This window comes from Ursus americanus, chromosome 25 (genome assembly GCF_024610735.1).
Source record: "Ursus americanus isolate L20-20 chromosome 25, mUrsAme1.1.p, whole genome shotgun sequence".
Taxonomy (NCBI): Eukaryota; Metazoa; Chordata; class Mammalia; order Carnivora; family Ursidae; genus Ursus; species Ursus americanus.
This window is the reverse complement of record NC_142151.1, coordinates 32,460,340-32,482,635: the sequence shown is the minus strand read 5'-3', so window position 1 is coordinate 32,482,635 and position 22,296 is coordinate 32,460,340. Positions and strand designations below refer to the sequence as shown.

Here is a 22,296-nt window from a genome sequence, read left to right as displayed (position 1 = left end):
TTCATCCATCAGTGGACACTCAGGGTGCTTTCATGTCCTATTGTTAATAATGCTGCAGTGAACATGCAGGTGGATATATCTTTCAAGTTCGTGTTTTCGTTTTCTTCAGATAAATACCCAGAAGTTGGATTGCTGAATCATATGGTAGTTTTGTTTTTAATTTCTTGAGGAACCTCCATCCTGTTTTCCATAGTGGCTGCACCAATATACATTCTCATCAGTCGTGCACAAGGGCTCCTCATGCTCCACATCCCCACCAACACTTGTTCATCTTTTTGATGGTAGCCAAACAGGTGGGAGGTGATATTTCATTATGGTTTTGTATTTCCCTGATGATTAATGATGTTGAACGCCTTTTCATGTACCTGTCATCTATATGTCTCCCTTAGGAAAATATCTATTTAGATCCTCTGACCATTTTTTCAAAAGATTTTTTTTATTTTTACTGAGAGTGGGGAGGGGAGAGGAAGAGGGAGAGAGAATCTCCACTGAGCGCGGAGCCTGATTCTCAATCTCAGGACCCTGAGATCAGGTCCTGAGCCAGAACCAAGAATCAGATGCTCAATCAGGTGCACCCCCGGACCATTTTTTAATTAGATTGGGTTTTTTGCTGTTGAGTTGTACACATAGTGTATGTCTTTGTGTTCCTCTTGAGTTATATTTCTGTCTAAAATGTTCTATGTGAGCTTTATAGCTAATACTGTATATTTAAATCTTAAATTTTTTTCCCAAGAAAAACATCTTGGACCCTTTTCCTTAATGATATTAAGGAACTTTCAGATACATCCAAGATAAGCACATTGGATTTCTGCAACTATACCCTAAAACATTAATACTTGTATTGCATTATTTTTCAGGTGTGAGAATGAAACCAAATTTAAAACAGAAGAAGAATTTTGGGCTTACAATTTCTGCCCTACACCATACTCCTGGACCGCACTTCTGGGCCTTATTTTATATCTCATTTTCTTCGCACCTGGTAAACAAAGGCTTTGTGTTGTGTTAATTAAAGTGTCTCTTTTTAGAGGAGACAAACTACTCTTTTTCAAATTCCTTATAAACTACTTTACTGAAATTTTTAGTTTTATGTTCTTCTCAGGAATGGGACCAATGCCTTGGACTGTGAATTCTGAAATATATCCCCTTTGGGCAAGAAGTACAGGAAATGCATGTTCATCTGGAATAAATTGGATTTTCAACGTTTTGGTTTCACTGACATTTTTACACACAGCAGAGTATCTTACATACTATGGTAAGAGAATATTTTTCCCACCTGTAGTTTCATTTTTATGTTTCCTCCTCTTTTTATGCATGCTATCATTTGTGTTTAAAAGTTACAGATGGTTATATTTTTGCTATTAGAAGTAAGCTCTATGTGGTTTTCTCATTCCCCAAAGGCCTTGACAATGTACCTGGAAAAGATAAAAGGAATTCTCCTTTCCTCAGCAGCATTGCTTCTTGTCCCTCAGTGCTTTATAGCCTTTACCCACCTTCCAACCCAAACACCTCCCAGTTATCTCCCCCGTTGGAAATCTTCACAGCAGTGCTTTTAGTTTAATGAAGCAACATAAACAGCAGAGAATGGTAGAAAAGATGCAGGCAGGGAATCTAAGGGCTAATGCTTGAAGATGTCTCATGACGGAGATGGAAGTCATGTCCAAGTAGCTTCCCCAAAGATCATGCTGTGATTTATGCCTTCCACTGTATCATCTGTGCTGTTCAGGCCACAGCATGTTAATTTCAGCGCCCACTCAGAGCAGCACTTACCACTGCCTGAAGCATAAACCTGACACAGAAGTGTTTATGTGAAAATGTGTGGACCATAACTCAAAACAGTATTAGGAAGTGGCTGAGTCAGGAAAAAGCTTTGGGAAGCTACTTCAAGTCCATTTTTACTAAAATGAAAAGATTTTCTTTTTAGCAACAGAATTTCTTCATTATATGTATGAGTTTATAGTTTGTAACTGGATTCTAAATGATGAAATGTGAGGTTTTTATTCTAATCTCCCCATAAGTCTATGTATATGGAGGGTCTCTTTCTTATACTATTCTCTGATCCCTTCCCCATCACTCACCCCACCTCATCCCATGCTCTGGGCACTTATAATTCCTTTTTGCAAGAACGCACACACCCCCCTCACAGTTGGACCATAAATGTTTGGAGCTCAGGCGAGGACTTATGCCTTGTTCACCATTATCTTCCCAATGCCCTTCAGGGCATCCTGTTCACTTGATAAGCACTCAGAAGTGTCTGTCAAATGAATATGCAGAAGAATTTTAAATACGAGGAAACATATGAATCTATTCCTCCTCTCTCTTCTGAAACATCCTTGTATTGGTATTATCTTTATAAAACTCTTGTTTCTCCCAATGAACATTTAGAAAGTTTAAAGCTTTATACATAAATTCAGAAACTTATCTTTTTGATACAATAAATATTTACCCATATTTACTAATTCTTGAGAATGCTTAATTTTTTTTGTTTTAGAAAATTCTTAAATATTTAAAGACCTAAATATAAATTAACATCCTGAGTATTTTTTATTAAGTCATAGACCAAAAGTCTACAAGGCAAGACTTTAGTTACCAAAGCTCCTTTCTCTCAAATTTATGCTGCCCAAACAACATGAGGCAAAAGAAATCAAATTTAAATAGGGCTTAGCCAGGCTTTTTTCAGAAATATCCAGTTAGAGCAAACTGGTTGTTGCCAGAGGGGAGGGGGATGGGCAAAATGGTAGGAGGTACAGGGTTCCAGTAATGGAATGAGTAAGTCACGGAGATGAAAAGTACAGCATAGGGCATATGGTCAATGGTACTATAACAGCATTGTATGGTGACAGATGGTAGCTATACTTGTGAGCACAGCATAAGACCATAAGAGTTGTGGAATCACTATGTTGCACACCTGAAACTAATGTAAATTGTATCAACTGCACTTCCATTTAAATATATAATAAATATAAACACATTTTTACATGTAATAAAAAACTATATCCAGTTAGAAGCAGCTTTCTGCTCTGCATCAAGCCAAGCTTCTATTATGTCAGCACAGTAGTCCCTTTGGTCTACTGCTTGCTAGTAGTGGAACAAGATTTAAGTTCAGATGAAGTTGTTTTTCCCTGTTTTTGGATCGGAATTTTAATCTACATGTTACTGGTTTATGTAAGATACATGTTTCTGTTCCTGATTTACAAGCATATACCATATGTATTTCTCTTGAAATATGCCAGGTCTTTTATTTCCTCCTTTGTTATTTCATAAAACCTCAAATTTTGTTTCCTTTCTAAACTATACTTAGGTCTGCCTTGGACCCATTCACTAATGTTTATTACTAAAAACTGTCACCAGTATACCATTTTATGTATAGCACTTTGAGTACTGAATACTAAATCTGCTAGATAGATCCCTTGGAAAGCATTGTGTCAAAGTTCCTGTACTGAGATACTGAAATCCAGTTACACACAATCTTTGATTCCTCATTCTGTATAATTCAATTAAATAAATATTTGTTTAAATCTGAAACTTAATATAGGACTCTAATAAGATTTATTTCCTTCAGAATAAAGCTGAGAAATATCTGCACTTAACAATCCTGACAGACTCGTTACATGTTTTTTCACTTTTATCCCAAGGAGAAATAAGTAAGTTTACATAACTGACTTGGCCATTACTTGGAGCAGGTCACAGCCGCCCCCCCCCCCCCCCCGGCCCCTGCCTCTGGGGCTTAACCCCAGGTCTCACCAGTGGAATGCATTTCGGAGGTTTTGGTATTTGCCTGCTTTACGTTCTTCAGATTCTATGTCTTGTATTTTAATAGAGTTTTCTTGATGTTGTTTGGCTTGGGAATCTGGGTCACAAGCACGGAGCCATATGGCCTTTAAGAATCTTTAAGAATAGTAATCCATCTAATTGTTTTTAATTGTTAAGGGTTGAGCACTGACAGATTTATTTTTCTTTATGCCACTGTTCCTAAATTGTGAAACATGAATGTTTCCTCAATATTATATTGTATGAAGCCAAACCTAGTTTGCTCTGTTAAAGATTTTGGAGTTTAGCAGCCTGATTTAGTCTAAAATGTTTTACCATCTGCGTATTTTTTCTGTGTTATCATCATCATGATTACCATCCTTGTCCCTCCCTGCTAAAGATTCCATTTCTCTTCCCACAATTTTCACTTCTCTGTAATCGAACACACTTTATCTCCTTTCATTTTTTCCCCTAAATCCCCACATTATCCAAGACCTAGCTTGTCAGTATCACCTTTTTTCATGAAAACTTTCCCAATTTTTAAGTCCTACTAATATCATTCTATTCTAACAGCAACCCTTCTTCCCTAGTCATTTAGTTGAATTTAGTAATGCCATCCCTTTTTTGGGTAACCAACCTCCAGAATTCTAATAGGCATGTAACATACATTATTTCTATTCTTTGCAGTTGGGCAGGGCAGCAGTTATTTTCCCCATTAGACAGATGAGGAAGCCAGGGTCAAGAGAATTTAAGAAACTATCCCAGGAGTCTGCCTGTGTCACTTTGTGACTTTCAGATCCATACTCTACAGAGCCATGGTCCCCTCCTCTCACTGTAACACTCAGTCCTATATCCCATGTGACCTAGTACTTACTGTTTTCTGATTACTTACCAAGTATAAGACATAAAAAATATGTCTAACATGAACCAAACAAATGAAATAAAGGACCCCTACATTTGTAAATGGAGTTGTGTTTATAAACCAAGAATGTGATTTATACCAGTCCAGCTCCTTAAGAGTTGTATAGCTTCTGATGATTTAATCTAACAAACTATGTCATGATTTAGTCAACCCTTTCATATTTTTTCGAAATCTCATAATTTACCTCTTTTTGACTTCTACTTTCTCACGACGCCTCCTCATTCCAGAGCAGATTCTTTCAGGTGGCCAGTTCAGCAGCATTTTTCCTCCATAGTTTTTCTTGAGCCTTCCCAAGAAATGTTTCTGTGGATATTCCTGAAATGGCTGTTTACAGCCATGTCTTTAAGAAGGTAGTCTGGGGGGGCGCCTGGGTGACTTGGTTGGCTCAATGTCCCACTCTTGGTTTTGGCTCAGGTCATGATGTCAGGGTCATGAGATCGAGCCTGCATTGGGCTCCACACTCAGCGAGGATTCTTCTGGAGATTCTCTCCCTCACCGTCTGCCCCTCCTCACTCGCACATGTGCATGCTCTAAAAAAAAGAGAAAGTCTTAATAATGTCTTTCTTTCCCATTCTGTAATGATTCAGCAGAACTGAGAAATATTTTTCAGTTCTTTAACGGCTCTATTTTGCTTAAAGCTTAATTTTGAAATATGTCTTTATGTTGTCAAGTTTTGCCCTTTATTTCAGATCTGTTTACCCAATATATTCCATCTGGCAGTCAACAACATTTATTCCTAGACCCACTGGTGCGTCAGGTACCATTCTAGGCATTGGGAACCCAAATACAAACAAGCCATATAGACTCAGCCCTCGAGGAGATCAGTTTTGACACTGAAACAGAAGAGCACATCTCCCTCTCAAGCACCTCATAACCATCTCTCCCATACCTGCTCCTGATTTGGGTTGTAAAATTTATAGAATTATAAACCAAATAGGAGCTGAGAAACCATCTCTTCTTACCTGATATGGAAGCTGAGTCACAGAGAGGCAGTTCAATGACTGGAAGTCAGAAAGATTTAAACCCCCAACCTGACTGCCTTTCTGCAGCCATTTGTCACATTAGTTTGTCATCTTCCTTCACCAGGATGATCTGGATTGAAGGCCTCAAATTAGGCAGGAACTCCTTTGTAATTAGGTTCTTATATTTAAACTGAGAATTCGGTTATAAAGGAAAAGATCATCTTGGAAATATGTAGAGAATACACACAAGTCACATATATCTCATCCATCTAGGCTTGCTGTATTGACACTTAGAAAACACAACCAGGTACTACTTAGGTCTTTTTATTTATACTACATTGGCATGCATAGTGTGACAGCAAAACAAAATTCTCTGACCTCATGGAACTTCCATTCTACTCAAGGAAACAAATTAGTAAGCTTTTTATAGTAGGTCAGATGGTGAGAAGTGCTACAGACCAAAAAAAGTGGACCTTAGTGGTCTAACAAAAGGAACAAGGGGACTAGTTAAAAGACTCCTGCAGTAGTGCAGATGAGAAAGAATGGCCCTTAAACTAGAGATGCCAGTGGAATGGCGAAAAGTGGTCATTTTTGGTATTTTGAAGGTAGATCGAACAGGATCTCCTGACAGGATATTGGGCGGGAAAGTAAGAAAAATCAAGGTTGACTCCTAGACTTTGGGCATGAGAGACTGGAAAGATAACAGTTGCCATGTACTCCACTGAGTCATGAATTCAGCAATGGCATCGCTATATGTGGTTCTAGAAATACAAGATAAATGAGAAATTTCTCCCTCAAAGTGCCTTGCAGTCTAGTAGACAAGACAGACACAAATTCATGCACACAACTGTAATACTTGTTTATGAAGATGGGGGCCTCAGCAAAGTGCTGTAAAAGTACATAAGAGAGAACAATGATCTCCAGCCAGGGAAGTGAGGAGAGACTTCAAAGCAGAAGTTATAGCTGAACCCAGTTTATCATTCTTCTTGAGTTAGACATTACATGACCTGAGCTTAGAAAGGTAAATTGTATTATGCTCACAGAGCTAGAACAATAAGAGTAAAGCAGGCTGGTAGCTATTGTCTGCTTCCATGTCAGACCATAGTTACGCATGACTGACCAGAAAGAAAAGTCAAAATCAAGTACTCTTTCCAACCTAGGACTGTACATACAAATATGTATTATTTTCCATTGCAGGAGCCTTCTTCCTTTATGCTGGATTCGCTGGTGTGGGACTCCTTTTCATCTATGGCTGTCTTCCTGAGACCAAAGGGAAAAAATTAGAGGAAATTGAATCACTCTTTGACAACAGGCTATGTACATGTGGCGCTTCAGATTCTGATGAAGGGAGATATATTGAATATATTCGGGTGAAAGGAAGCAACTATCATCTTTCTGACAACGATGCTTCTGATGTGGAGTAATTTTCAGCTGCTGATACATTTAGGTATTTAAACAAACCTGGGGGACAAAAGCAGCAATTGGTGGCCTCACTGCCCTGCTTTTAATCTGGTTCTTTTAGTCTAGTTTTGAATGACCTCATATTCTAGAATATTTGATTAGAAGGAAGATATAACCATGATGACATTTTTTTTCACAAGCAAAATGTAAAACAATATTTAGAGATTTTAAACTAATAATTATTGAACAAATGTATGTAATTCCTTCCTGAGGTAGTCTAAAATGAATATGTATCCAGTGACTTCAGTGGTATCCTTTTTTCCTAAAACCATATATAATTATTAGTGGCAGTAGAGTCAGTGCTAATCTAGCTTAATCATATATGTATGATATCCTTATGAAGAAGGATTCTGGGAGAAGATCCAAGGGTGTTTTCTGTCAAAACATGGCCTATTGGCCCTAAATTTTCTAAGGACAAGTAGCTTACCTGTGATCAGCTATTAGAAGGTAAATTCTGTTTAAGCTTTCAACAAATTCAGAAGTGCCCCCTACGGAGACACGGCTGTCCTTCTCTCCTTTGGATTCCGCATTTTGCTCTCTCTCTCCAAGTCAGATCTTGAGAGTTCTTCAGAAACTGACCCTGCACAGGACCTTTTGAACATTATGAAAAGCAGGTCTTTTAGGGTTTATTTTCATACATATTTTTTTGCATTGGTGATAAGTATACATTTGCACAGATAAGCTAGCAAGTTTTGATAAGTATATTTTATTGCTAGAAAGAAAGAAAAAATTTTTATGGATCCCTGATTTGCATTAGTCACTTAGGTATGCACCTGTAAACACAAAATAGCACCAGATCTTTGACTGTATTTCAGGGTTTCTGTTCATGCCAAAATCACCTGATATTCACGCCTTCACTCATCACCTCTGGAGTCCTATTTGTGCCTTCGTTTGTGTTAATAGCTGCTAGCAGACTATTTTCCCCCTTCTTTTAATCAAATAATTCCCGAAACAAAAAAGAAAGGAAGAAAATCAGTGACAGATGATCCTGCTGTTATTGATATTTTGTTTAATTAAATAGTGGGACTTCTTATTTTTTCCTTAACTTTTTATTAACTCTTAAGGGAACTGTGACATTACTTAAAAGTACTAGTCTTTTTTTACTTTAAGAACATAAACTCATTTTTATTTTGCACACCCTTTTCTCATTTTCCCTCACAGTTTATCAAAAAAAGATACATAGATTTGTCTGTGGGTGTTTCCTTTTTCTCATACTTGGCTTGGATTTTTTCCTTCTTGTCTAAAAATAGGGATTTTCTATTGGAACAGATTAATGGTTCTAATACTTGCATACATTTCTACAATGTATTCTCAAAGTGTTCATTGGTATTTATGCTCATTCATCAAATGAACTCTAATTTTTGCTCTTAAGAACTATATAGAATATACAAAATTACTTGCTAGTTCCAGTGAAAATTATGAATGAATTGTTTGTGGCCAGATAGGAATACATAAGTTTGATGGATTTTAATATGGCTCTAAACATCTAATAAGGTACTCTTTGGAGTGAAAAGATGGCTATCCCTAAATTCAGTGTGTTTCTGTCAGTCTCCAAGATGTTTTGTTCTTCGCTTGAAGTCTGGCTTACTCCTATCACTATTACCAAACTCAATGTATCCAAGGAGGTTTGTTCTCATAGCCACCAAGGGTATGATAAGTGCTTGAACTGTCACTTCACCTGCCTAAAACTCCTTCAGCCAAAAAAAAAAAAAAAAAAAAGTTTTCTCCCTTTGACCATTTCATACAATAAAAAAATTTGAGAGAGTTTTTTCCCTGAACTAGGTGCTTTGACAATTGATTTCTAAGGGGATATTGATTTTTCCCCCAGAAAAGCAGATGTGATTTAATAGAAAAAATTATTGATATTTCTTATCCCATAAGAAATTTCTTCTCTGTGTAGTACTTCACACAGGTAAAGTGAGATGGAAAATGAGCTATTATGTGGTAAAATCAGAATATGATGGAAAGAAAAAAAATTTAGACCAATAAAGTGCTCTCTAAAAATGTATTTTTCTGATTTATCCAAATAATTGCCTCAATTCTTCTCTTTATTATATAATAGCCTTAACTATATGCTTATGTACTCAGCTGGGCTGAATGCACAGTAACTTTATTAAAGGAGCAACTGGACTTTTATTATTTCCTAAAGCAGAACATGGCCTGTTCTCCCTGATGTAAGCAAATGGTATATTCAACTTTATATCCATAAATGCACATAGTAACAGGGAAAATTAGCCACAGTTCTCCTCCCCTATTCTCCTCAACCTTTCCTTTAAAGGACTATTTGTTATTTATATAGTGATAAAGACAATATTCCGTATCTTTGAAGTACAAGACAGAGTGGCACAGTATAAAGATTATATTTTTTTTAAAAACAACTACTTAAAAAGAAACCTTATACAATTAGAGTATTATTTTTAGATTTGGTGAACCTTTATAGTATATTAAAAATTGTTTGACTTTGGCAGGTTTTTTTAATATTACGTATCTTTTAAGTTCTCAGCATCTTTGGCTACCACTATCAACTTGAAAACATTCCATTTGAAATATCATCAAATATATATTTTGTAGGACAATTTATAAATGGTATGATTTGACCTACTATATTAAAACAGATTAAGCATCATGCTTTCAACTGAAATTAAGGTTTTCTTCTAAGCATGCTGCAAATTCAATAGAGACATATTATGTTTGAGGAACACATAGTAAAGAAAGTCATAACCCCTATATGAGGCTTAGCTTGGTGGCTAATGAGATCTGCCATAAACTAAAGAGAATATAACCCTTCATCTGCATCTGAACACATAGGACTGAATGTGATGTCAGATAAATTTTAAAGATTTGGTATTAATAATTTTTCTTCAATACAAACATTTCTAATAATTTTAACTGTTGCACCTTAGTCATTAATTACCCAAAACATGATTTTTAATGTATTCATAAAGGATCTAAGTCAAAACTAAATTTAAAGGGTGATATTTATGTTTGAAATTTCGTTCCCAGCCATATGCAGTAATTAGTTCCCCGATGGAAAATGCTATGATGGTAATGCTGTCAAGTGCTTTTTCATAATTTTATTTTACCACTGAGCTATATTTTAGTATAGGAGACTCTATTATTTTTTGTTATTCACTCTAAAATGAGAATTCCATTAAAGTAAAAAATTTAGAAGTTGTTTACTATCAATCATTTCAAAATCCACTATGTAGAGGAAGAGTGAACAGAAAAAAAGTAAACTGACAACTTACCCTTTTGCTTTTATATGGGAAAGTAAAATTGAAATGTATTGTAATCATAGATTCTAGGGGAAGGATATTCTAAAAACTATCTCTTATCTAAGAAAGTCTCACAACTTAAAGACACTAATATAGTTTAGAAATATTGTATTACAGTGAGGGGGAGTGGAAGGATTGTTTTATCTCATTGGCACAGTAATTAACAACAATTAATGAGATTTTTGTTATAATCAGTTTTGGTTTTTTACCATTCTCCTGGTTAAAAAATCTCAAATTTTACTAAGCACCTAATAACTTTAATTTATACAGCTGCTGAAACAAGTTTTCAGTTTATATCTTGTTACTAACTGCAAATAAAACAATGACCTAGCAGGTCCATGGCAGAGAATTCATAACATGTGCTTTACAGCAAAATCTGTTACATAGTGGGTAAAATGTATAGCTGCTGCCTATGAAAAGACTTAGAATTCTTCTCTGGATTTTTAATGTCCTGTTTTCTGTCACTTTCTTATCAATTTTCTTAGCCTCATGTACAGAAATGTTAAGTTAATTTGATGAAGTGATCAGGTGGTAGCAACATATCAATTATCAGTACATTCAGTTCTTCTGGGTGAGAAACACTGTTGTTTTCTGGAAATAATAGCAATCATTTTAAAATGCCAAATAGCTAACTGCTACCAACTCTCTTTTACATTGTCTTTTAGAGAGGGAAATATTTGTGTGCCAATATTCATCAAAGAGATATTTTGTAAGAGTATTAATGATGTTCAGAAGTACATGAGGGAATTTTATCCTCTTAATTTGCCTGTGAGTGTAAAATGGTGTAATTCCTATAAATCTTTACTTTATATGTATAAAGCAGTCTTGCATTTGAGTGATTTGGTCTATGGTATGTTCAATAACTACTTTCATTTGGTAGTAATATCCATGTATTTATTTCACACAGTTAAGTTCGTGTGTTTGATTTTTGTCATATCAGTATGAGAAAAAGGAATGCAGCTTACAAGCACTTAAAAACCGATATTTTGTGAAGTTTTACAATTTTAGTAAATTTAACATCATTCCATCTCATTTGAAGGTTAAAAAAAAAATGAGACTTACCTCTAGCCAAAGTAGAACTTTATATTCTACATGTCCAAACTGGTTCCTAGAGGCTTTTGGACTATATCTCATTTGATGTTATAGTATCTTTATTTGTAATAAATGTTCAGATTTCTATTTAGAAGCTCTAATGTACATCTAGATTAAATCGTTTTATGCTTTTAAAATATGTATTTCAAAATGTATATTTTAATTTGAGTGCATGTTATATAGTATTTAATACTTCACATGTCTTGGAAAATTCAATATAAATATTTATTCTTACATGTGACATATGGGATATCTCTTAAAAATTATGAATATGTATCATTTCCTTCAAAGTCATTCTATCCTATAGCTGTATCAAAAGTATTGTATATTTTATGGAAATTTAGTGATGTATATGTAAATTTTTTAAGTTATTTTACTGAAGTTCAATCTTTACATAAAATTAAAATCTTTTTTTAAAAAAAAAGTGTCAGTGCCAGAACTGTAAATGAAAATAATCTAATAAAAGTTACGACAATTCATTAGTCATTTATCTCCTTTGCACTTTTGTATTTTCTCTAATTCCTTTGATTTTAGGATCTAGGTTACACAGAAAGGCATCGACAAAAATTAGTTATCTATAAATTTATGCAATCCTACTCATATTATCTCTTGATCATAGATAAACTCAACTATCTTTAAAAATAAATATATAATACCTAAAAATTGTTCCAGGGAATTATTCGAAATAGTAAATATAAAACTTTGAAATGAAATGCTTTAGGAACCCTTGAATAATATTTCTGGTTGCTGTCAAAACCAGATGTGACATAAGCCATTATGTTGGGTTGACAGAAACTATATTTACTTTGTAAATAAAAACAAAATACCTGCTGGATGACTAGTTGACAGTTCCTTTTGGACCTCCATTGCCATTTTGCCAGAACTATAGCCTTTATTAGCGAGAATTAGCTACTGTTTGATCTGGGCAGCTGTTAGACTTATCTCCATAGTTAGAATGTGCCATCCTGAGCCCAACTGTAGAAACAGCCTGAGGAGATCCCATAAAGACACTAGATCCACTTGTCCAAAGGCTTACAATAGAGGGGGTCTCATGTCTATGTAGCTTCTCCATGCACACAAAATTAATTAGATTTTCTCCTGTTTAAAAAAAAAAAAAAGAGTGGAGTTGCATTTAATCAAGGATTCTGATGCCAGCAGGTAAGGTAAAAATCCTACAGACAGAATGACCCAAGAAAATCCCATAAATTATGCATAAAGGGTCTACTCACCAGGACACCTAAATACTGTAGTACATATTTCTATCAGTGATCAAAGTCCTCATTTAACTATGCAGTCCTGTGGGGTAAACATTGTAGGTTTTTATGGGTACTAAACTTCAGAACATTGTGATGACTTGTCCAAGATCACACACTAGAAGTAGTACAGAACTTCTCTCTGTGTGGACTACACCAATAGTCTTCCTCTCTCTCTCTCTCTCGTCATTTGGAACATCTTCTGGTCAGACCCAGGCAGAAAGATTACAAAATAGACACTGTGGAATTCCTGTGTTATAACTTAAAAGGTATGCAGAGGAAGAATCCGATACCTCAGAATAGACAAAATTCTGAAAACCTTTGATTTGGAGATTTTTCTCCAAATATGAAGCACTACATAGTACATTGTTTAAGGAATAAGAATACAAATTGCCAGCTTTAAATCCCAGCTCTTCTACTTACTGCCTGGTAACCTCAATTATTTACTCTTTGCCTCAATTCCTTCCTATAAATTAGGGATGTTACTATCTACCTCATATATTTGTTATGGGGGTTACATTAATCATCTAAAGCACCTAGAACAATAGCACATAGTAAGTGCTGGATAACTGTCGGCTGTTCTTAGTGTCATCCTTCACATGCTATCCCTGATGCCGCTAAGGTCGCACTGTCCAAAGCACAAGCAATGTGTTTATAAATTCCTTTCCTGCGAACAACTACTAGGAACAGGAGCACAGGGCTTGATATATGTCATACAGGCTGTGTGACTGCAGCAGCCCAGCTCCTGCCGACCAGAATGGTTTGAGCTGATATGGCTGACTAGCCTGATGTTCCTCTCCCCTCTCCACCTCTTTCCCATGAGCATCCTCCCGAAGGGCACAATGAAAAGCACAACCTTCTAATAGTCTCCATATTAACAGGATTTAATGCACAAATTCTCTATGTAATCTCTGAATCAAGAAACAAAATAATTTTAGAATATCTCTTAGTAACCTATCATTTCAATTCCTTTCAGCATTTAAAAAATTTTTGAAATTCTCTCCAAATGCTTTAAGGGGGGTGGGAGGCACCTGGGTGGTTCAGTCAGTTAAGCGTCCAAGTCTTGGTTTTGGCTCAGGTCTTGATCTCATGGATCATAAGATGGAGCCCACATCAGGCTCTGAACTCAGCCAGGAGTCTGCTTGAAGATTCTCTCCCTCTGCCCCCCTCCTACTTGTGCACTCATATGCTCTAATAAATCTTAAAAAAAAAAAAAAATTCTCTCCAAATGAAAAATGACATTAACCCCTAAGTGGCTATATTGAAATTAAGCTATTATAAATGCTATGAATTCAATATGAAACACTGATACTGTTTTTTACCTTTAATACTTCATATACTTTTCCACTACACTTACAAAAACTGCATAATGAGTGGCATGCAGAGAAATTAATTTTTTACGTGAAAAAAAGATACTGACATGCTTTGCTTCTAGCAAATGGATACTAAACCCAAAACAGATTTGTTACAACAGTGGTTCTCAAAGTGAGTTTGTTACAAATGCAAATCTGTGGGCCTCACCTGACCTACTGAATCAGAATATCTGGGGATATAGCCCAGGAAACTATATATTTTTAATTGAAATATAATTGACATATAACACTATATAAGGTATACAATGCATTGATTTGATGCACATATTGCCAAGTGTTTACCATCACAGTGTTAGCTAATACCCCTACCACATCACATAATTATTTCTTTTTGTGATAAATAAGTAATCCAGTCTCGTAGCAACTCTGAAGTTTATTAATACACTACTATTCTATAATCACTATGCTGTGCATTAGCTCTCCAGGACCTATCTACTAGTTCCAAGTTTGTACCCCTAAACAACATCTCCCCAACCCCCACACCCCACCCCCCAGCCTCTGGTAATCACCATTCTACTGTCTGTTTTCACAAGATCAGCTTTTTTAGATCAGGGAACTGTACCTTAACAAACTCTCCAGATAATTCTTAAGTACACAATAGTGGAACCACTACATTTGTATTAAAAAGGAATCAGCTGCATTTTCTTTCAAATGGTGAGCTCATCTAGTGAATGATAAATTGAGTGGATTTATATGCAAGTTACTTAGGCATTCATAAAGCTAAGTCATTTCCACCTCAGGGGCTTTGCATGTGGCGTTACACCTGCCTGGCATGCTTGTTGCCCTATTCTTTGTGTCTCTTTCCTTCTTGTCATTCAGGTTTCAGCTCAAAATCATCTCCCCTGAGAGCCTGTCTTGACTACACAATTTAATCATTCCCTTCCTCCCCAATACATCACATAAACTTGTTTTATTTTCTTCCTAGCATTTATCACTATTTGAAAATTATTTTTTAGTTGTCTGTTTCTCCCATGAGAACATACACTGCATGAAAGCAAGGAATTCGCATTATTCACTACTGACTCTCCACCTCATACAGTGCCTAGCATATAGTATATGCTCAGTGAATATTTAAAGAATAAATGGATGCATGCATCTCAGATGCTCCTGTGGTCTACAAAGGAGCAGTGGGAAGTTTTAACTGGGTTAGAAAAAAATGATTCAAATGATACCATGGTACCAGGCCAATATCCAAGAGCATGTTTCATAAATCAATCTCTGTAGAGCAAAGCTGTTCTAGTCAAACAGCAAATTCCATATGGTATATGAAGGCATGGGTATTCACATAAACACATTTGGATGATTAAATTGGTTTCTTATTCTTAATAGAGGAGGAGAAAATCTAATTAGGATAGCAAGGTTGGGGTGAAATTTGCATCTTTTATAATACTCTATTTCTACTTTCTTTTTATGGAATAAAAACACACTTACATGCTATATACTTTATATACATAATTTCATCCTATCTTCATGAAAACCTGTATCAAAAGTAGCATTATTACCCTTCTTGTATGGATGAGGAAATAACTGAGTCACAGGAAGTAAAGTAACTTAAGTAGAAAGTTTGTGCCAAAGTCATTTTTAACAAGTACTATTTATTTTCTTTTTTACAATGAACTTTATCATGGAAAATTTTATAATTGCCCCTACCTGAAAATTTTTGTACTTTTTTTTTCCTGCAGGGTCACCAGTTATGGACTTAGAAACTAAAACATAACTACTGGATAAAACTGACAATAACATTTAGAGGTAAATGTGAAAGGGTTGGAATTTAAAGTCTAAAATGATCAGTAATTTCCAAAATATGCTCAAATTTACATTTATAAATTAACCCACAGAATCCTAATAAGCTTCCTTGCTCTGAAGTCTGCTCTGTCTGAAATTAATATAACTATTCCAACTTTCTTTTGATTAATGTTAGCATGGTATATCTTTCTCCATCCCTCTACTTTTAATCTGCATGTGTCTTTACATTTAAAGTGGGTTTCTTAAAGACAACATATAGTTGGGTCTTGTTTTTGATCCACTGACAATCTATTTTTTATTGGTATATTTAGACCACTGACATTTAGTGTGATGAAATATCTACCATATTTGTTACTATTTTCTATTTGTTCTATTTGTTTTCTATTCCTATTTTTGTTTTCTACTTTTTCCTTTTGTGGTTATCACTGAGCATATTTTATGATTTCATTCCTCTCTTTTCTTAGCATATCAACTATACTTTTTTCACTTTTTTTAGTGGTTGCCCTAGAGTCTGCAATGTACATATACAACTAATTCAAGTCCACTTTCAAATAATACTATACGCTTTCACAGATTAGAAGAGTCAGATATTCCTAGTCCCTCCTGTCCCTTATGTCACTGGTGTCATTTATTTCACTTGTACATAAGCTATACATCGCACACATTGTTGCTTTTGCTATTAGTTTACACACACTTATCCATTCAATCAACTAGGAAAAATGAAAGCTTTTCCTATACACTCATTCCTTCTCTAATGCTCTTCTGTCCTTTATGCAGATCCAAGTCTCTGACCTGACCACTTTATCTCTGAAGAACTTATTTTTAACATTGCCTGCAAGGCAAGTCTAACTGGCCACAAATTCCCTCAATTTTTGTCTGAGAACAATCTTTATCACTTTAGAAGGATAATTTTGCAGGATCCAGAATTCAAGGGTGGTAGGTTTTTTCTCTCAACATTTCAAATATTTCACTCCACTCTATTGCTTACTTGGGTTTCTGAGAAGTCAGACGTAATACTCATCTTTGCTCTTTAAATAAGGTGTTGTTTTCCTCCAGCTTCAAGAGTTTTCATCTCTCACTTTGCAGTTTGAATATGACATGCCTGGGTGTAGTTTTGTTGTTGTTGTTGTTGTTTGTTTTTTGTGGGGGTTTCTGGCATTTATCTGAGCTTCCTAGATCCTTGGTTTGTTACTGGACATCAATTTGGGGAAATTCTCAGTCCTTATGACTTGCAGTATTTCTTCTATTCCTTTCTCTGATCATTCTAATAGTCACTCCCCTTACATGTATAACTTTTGTACTCATACCACAGTTCTTGGATAGTCTGTGAAATTTTTTTAAATCTTTTTTCTCTTGGCTTTTTAGTTTTAAGAGTTTCTACTGACATACAATCAAGTTCAGAGACTATTTCCTGAGCTATGTCTGGTCTACGAATAAATCCATCAGAGGCATGTTTATCTCTAGCATATTTTATTCTTTCTTAGAATTTCCATCTCCCTGCTTACATTACCCATCTGTTCTTTCATGTTGTGTTTTTCCATTAGTCTTTTTTTAAAAAAATTTTTTTAATTTATTTATTTGACGAGCAGCGGGGGCAGCAGGCAGAGGGAGAGGGAGAAGCAGGCTCCCTGCAGAGCAGGAAGCCCAATGAGGGGCTCAATCCTAGGCCATGAGATCATGACCTGAGCTGAAGGCAGACAACTGACTGAACCACCCAGGTGCCCCCCCATTAGAGTCTTTAATATATTAGTCGTTGTTTGAAGTCTCAATCTGGTCATTTCAACAATCCTTGCTACATCTGAATATCGTTCTGGTGTTTGCTGTCTCCTCAAACTGTTTTTTTTTCCTTGTAGTATACTTTGTAATTTTTTGCGGAAACCTGGACATGCTATAGTAGATAAAAGGTAAATAGGCCAGTAAATAGGCCTTTAGTGATATAGTGGTAAGGTGTGGGAGGAGAGGAACTACTCCATAATCCTATCAGGTCTCAGTCTTAATGAGACTGTGCCCCTGGGATATAAACTTCTCAAAAAACATTCGATTTTTTCTTCCCCTTTGGTGGAAGAAAGGATGGCTAGAAGGAGCTGGAGTTAGGTAGTTCCTTTCCCCCAGGTCAATTAGACTCTGATAAAGCCCAATCAAGTTAGGCTCCTGTAACATATTTTCTCTTGAGGGCAGGAAGAATAGCCTGTTCTGGCCTATTTACAATTGATTCCTTTTCCCCTCCTCCTGCCAGGCGCCTCAGAGATCTTTCTCCAGTCTTCACTGTTAGAACCTGGTAGCGCTCTTAGAAATAAAACTCAAAAAAGTGTTTAGGACTCACTAAGACTGCACCCTTCCGGAATTTTTGGCTCTCAGACTGTCCACACTGAGCCTCCAGCAATCCATCAATTAGTTTAGGTTTCCCACCTTGGCACTGGTTCCCATGAACGTTTCTGCTCTTGACTTTCTGCTTAGTTAAGCTGTGATTCTCTGTGTCTTCCTCTCTGTCTCCAATTGTGGGGGCAGTGATTTGACCTGTGACCTCACTTTTCATGTGGAAGAGTTGTTTATTTTCAATTTGTTCACCTTTTTACTTGTCGTCAGGATGGAATATGACCTCCCAAGCCCCTTACATATCGGACTGGAAACCTAGTAAGCTTCCTCAACTTTGTAAAATACAATGTTAAAACTCTAGGTGAGGCAGACACAATACCTTTCTATGTGCTTTAAGAAGCCTTTTTCCTACCAGCAGGAATAACTGGGCGACTGAAGTCTTGTCAAGACACTGAAGTCTTGTCAGAGGTGTTCACCACAGGCATGGAAGTCCTGGAGTTCCAAGGCAGCTGTACGTTTAGAAACCAAAAATAAACAAATTGCCTTTATTTCTAAAGTTCAATCAGAAATCTCAGGGAACCTGCAGGTGCCAAAAGGAAAGCCCTCAAGCTGCTAGATAGTAGAGTTCATTTATCAACACACTTAATAAACATAACATGTATAACTTGCAGTTACATGACCTCTTCCTCACTCCATAAATGGCAGGGGGGGGGGTGTTTAACTGTAGAGAGAAACCTGACAAACTGGCCTTTCTAAAACAGCCATCCAGACTTCTGGAGAAGATGGTAGAGTAGGAGGGTCCTAAACTCACCTCATCCCACTGACACAACCGGATAGCACTCATATCAGTGTAAATAACCCAGAAAATGACAACAGAACTCTCCACAGCTAAATGTAGAGAAGAGGCCAATCAAAGAGGGTAGTAAGGACAGAGATACAGTCCAGAACTAAAGGGAACCGCCACACTGTCCACTGGAGGGAGGGACACCACAGGTGCAGAAAGGGGAGTGAAACAGATTCACACCAGGGATCCCACAGGGGAAAGAAGAATCCCCGTAACATCTGGCTTTGAAAACCAGAGGGGCTGAAGACTGAGTTCTTACAACCAGCAGGACTTAAAACCTGGAACTTTAAAAATCAGTGGGCTCAGCTCAGGGAGAGATGGGAGGGCACGAGGAAACTGAGTCCCTGTTCTTAAAGAGACAGCACAATAAACAGCCCCACAGAGATACAGCATAGAAGCAGCACCTTGAAAATCTCCTGGGGTATACAGGAGGGAGATTTGTTTACTAATTTCGGAGTATGTGCTGCAGAAGCAGCGATCCTTGGGAGACTTGGGGGGGGGGGGGTGACAAATGAGCCACTTCCCTCCCCCACCTCCCAACCTACCAACACTAGCTAACTAACTTGCTAAAAACGAGCCCCCCCCCCTGCATTCTCCTGCAGACAGGCCTCCACTCCAGGTCCCCTCCCACAGCAGACTGGCATAAACCTTGCAGACAGCTTGTGTGGATCTGCCCCTCTAATACACTCTTGGCCTGAGCCGCCCAAAGCAATGCCACAAGCCTGGCAGTGTGCAAGCAGCCCCAAGAGGGGCCCGTACCACTCCAGAGTGATTCCTGCCCCAGAGAGAGGGGAAGAGAACTACACACATAAGTCAGACTGTGGCTCCAGCAAAGAGTTGGGGGCAGACAGCTGGTCTAACTGCAGGCTCAATCCACCAACAAAAGCCTCTTGGGGGACAAAAGAGAAAGAGCCCTGCAGTTCAGTGCTACTGCATCCATGGCAAACACCTGGTCTGACAGAACTCAAGCCCAAGGGGGCCCAGACTGGCCCACAATAAGCAATGAGAGCCACTACAGATGGCTAAACTAAAGGCACCATCAGCTCAGCCACAACAGCAGGGCACACACAACACATATGGGAGACATCCCTGCAGTGCCAAGTTCTGGTGAACAGAAGACACTGCGTGGGCAGTACAAGAACTCTTCATGAGGCCAACACTTTCAAGAGCAGGAGACATAGCTGACTTGCGTAAAACACAGAAACAAGACAAGGATACTCAGATAAAATGAGGAAAGAGAGGAATATGTCCCAATGAAAGAACAGGAGAAAACCCCAGCAAGAAACCTAAGCAAAATATAGGTAAATAATATGCCTGATACGGAATTTAAAATAGTGATCATAAAGATATTCACTGGACTTAAGACAAGCGGAGGACCTCAGTGAGACTCTATAACAAGGCAGAAAACAAAAAAAGAAATAATCAGAGATGAAGAAATCAGTAACTGAAATTAAAAATACACTAAAGAGAATAGACAAGAGGAAGCAGAAAAACAGATCAGCGACCTGGAGGGCAGACTAATGAAAGCAATCGGACTGAACAGGTGAGAGGGAAAAAAATGATACAAAATGAAAATAGACTTCGGGAACTCAGAGACACTATCAAGCATAACAACATTCTCAGTACAGGGACCTCAGAAGGAGAAAAGAGAGAAAAGGGGGGCAGAAAATTTATTTGAAGAAATAGCTGACAACTTCCAAAATCTGGGGAAGGAAACAGAAATCCAGATCCAAGAGGCAGAGAGAGAGTCCCCAACAAAATCAACCCAAGGAGGTCCACGGCAAGATGCACAGTAAGTAAAATCATAAAAAGTAGTGATAAAGAAAGAATTTTAAAAGCAGCAAGAGAAAACAGTTTCTTGCAAGGGAAATCCCATAAGGTTATCAGCTAATATTTCAGCAGAAACTTCACAGGCCTGAAGGCAGTAGCATGATATATTCAAAGTGCTAAAAGAAAAAACACTCCAATCAAAAGACACAGGGTGACGAAACGGATAAAAAGCAAGACCCATCTATATGCTGCCTACAAGAGACTCATTTGAGGCCTAGAGACACATGCAGATTGAAAGTGAAGGGATGGAGAAGCATTTAACATGCAAACAGATGTGAAAAACGGCCCAAGTAGCAATACTTACATCAGATAAAATAGACTTAAAACCAAAGACTGTAACAAGAAGACACAAAGAAGGATAAGGGATAGTCCAAGGAGAAGATATAACAATTGTAAATATTTATGCACCAAACATGGGGGCACCCAAATACATAAAGCAGTTAATAACAAACATAAAGGAAGTAACTGATAGTAATACAATAATAGGAGGGGACTTTAACACCCCACTTACATCATTGGAAAGATCAAATGGAAATACAACAAGGAAACTGTGGCTTTGAATGAATGACACACTGGAAGAGATGTATCTAACATATATTCAGAACATTCCATCCTAAAACAGAATATATATTCCTTTCAAGTGCACATGGAACATTCTCCTTAAGAGAGCCCATGTTAGGCCACAAATCAAGTCTCAACAAATTCAAAGAGACTGAAGTCATACCATGCATCTTATCTAACCACAACACTATGAAAATAAAAATCAAACGCAACAAAAAATCTGGAAAGAATATAAATGCATGGAGATTAAATAACGTGTTACTTAACAATGAGTGGGTTAACCAAAAAATCAAAGAGGAAATCAAAAAAATATATGGAGACAAATGGAAAAACAACAGTCCAAAATCTTTGGGATGCAGCAAAAGCTGTTCTATGAAGGAAGGTTATATACTTCTTGAAGTATCAAGAAGAAAAATCTCCAGAACCTAACCATATACCTAAAGGAGTTAGAAAAAGAAGAACAAACGAAACCCAAAACTGGTAGAAGGAAGGCAATAATAAAGATTAGAGCAGAAGTAAACAAAATAGATACTTAAAAAACAATAAAACAGATTAATGAAACCAGGAGCTGCTTCTTTAAAAAGATCAACAACACTGACAAACCTTTAGCCAGACTCATCAAAAAAAAGAAAGAGAAACTACAAATAAACAAATTCAGAAATGAAAGAGGAGAAATAACAACCAACACCACAGAAATACAAAGGATTATAAGAGAATATCATGAAAGATTATATGACAACAAATTGAATAACCTAGAAGAAATAGATAAATTCCTGGAAACATACAACCTCCCCAAACTGAATCAGGAACAAACAGAAAATTTGAACAGACCAGTTACCAACAATGAAACTGAATCAGTAATCAAAACACTCACAACAAACGAAAGTCCAGGACCAGATGGCTTCACAGGTCAA

At 36.9% G+C, this 22,296-nt stretch overlaps 2 protein-coding genes across 2 annotated transcripts in view; one reads left to right on the top strand and one right to left on the bottom strand.

The window, feature by feature from the left end:
* Positions 1-7,520, top strand: part of SLC2A13 (solute carrier family 2 member 13) — a 348,011-nt gene extending 340,491 nt beyond the window's left edge. The window contains exons 8-10 of the mRNA XM_045776522.2: positions 858-979; positions 1,100-1,252; positions 6,829-7,520. Of these exons, the coding sequence (XP_045632478.1) occupies positions 858-979; positions 1,100-1,252; positions 6,829-7,055 (502 nt within the window). The 3' untranslated portion in view covers positions 7,056-7,520. The remainder of the gene's footprint in view (positions 1-857; positions 980-1,099; positions 1,253-6,828) is intronic.
* A 50-nt stretch (positions 7,521-7,570) lies between these two features.
* REDIC1 (regulator of DNA class I crossover intermediates 1) overlaps positions 7,571-22,296 on the bottom strand; it is a 117,923-nt gene continuing 103,197 nt past the window's right edge. The window contains exons 15-17 of the transcript XR_015721667.1: positions 18,527-18,656; positions 12,287-12,557; positions 7,571-7,683 (exon numbers count right to left, since the gene is read on the bottom strand). The gene's annotated coding sequence lies outside the window, so the exon portion shown is untranslated. The remainder of the gene's footprint in view (positions 7,684-12,286; positions 12,558-18,526; positions 18,657-22,296) is intronic.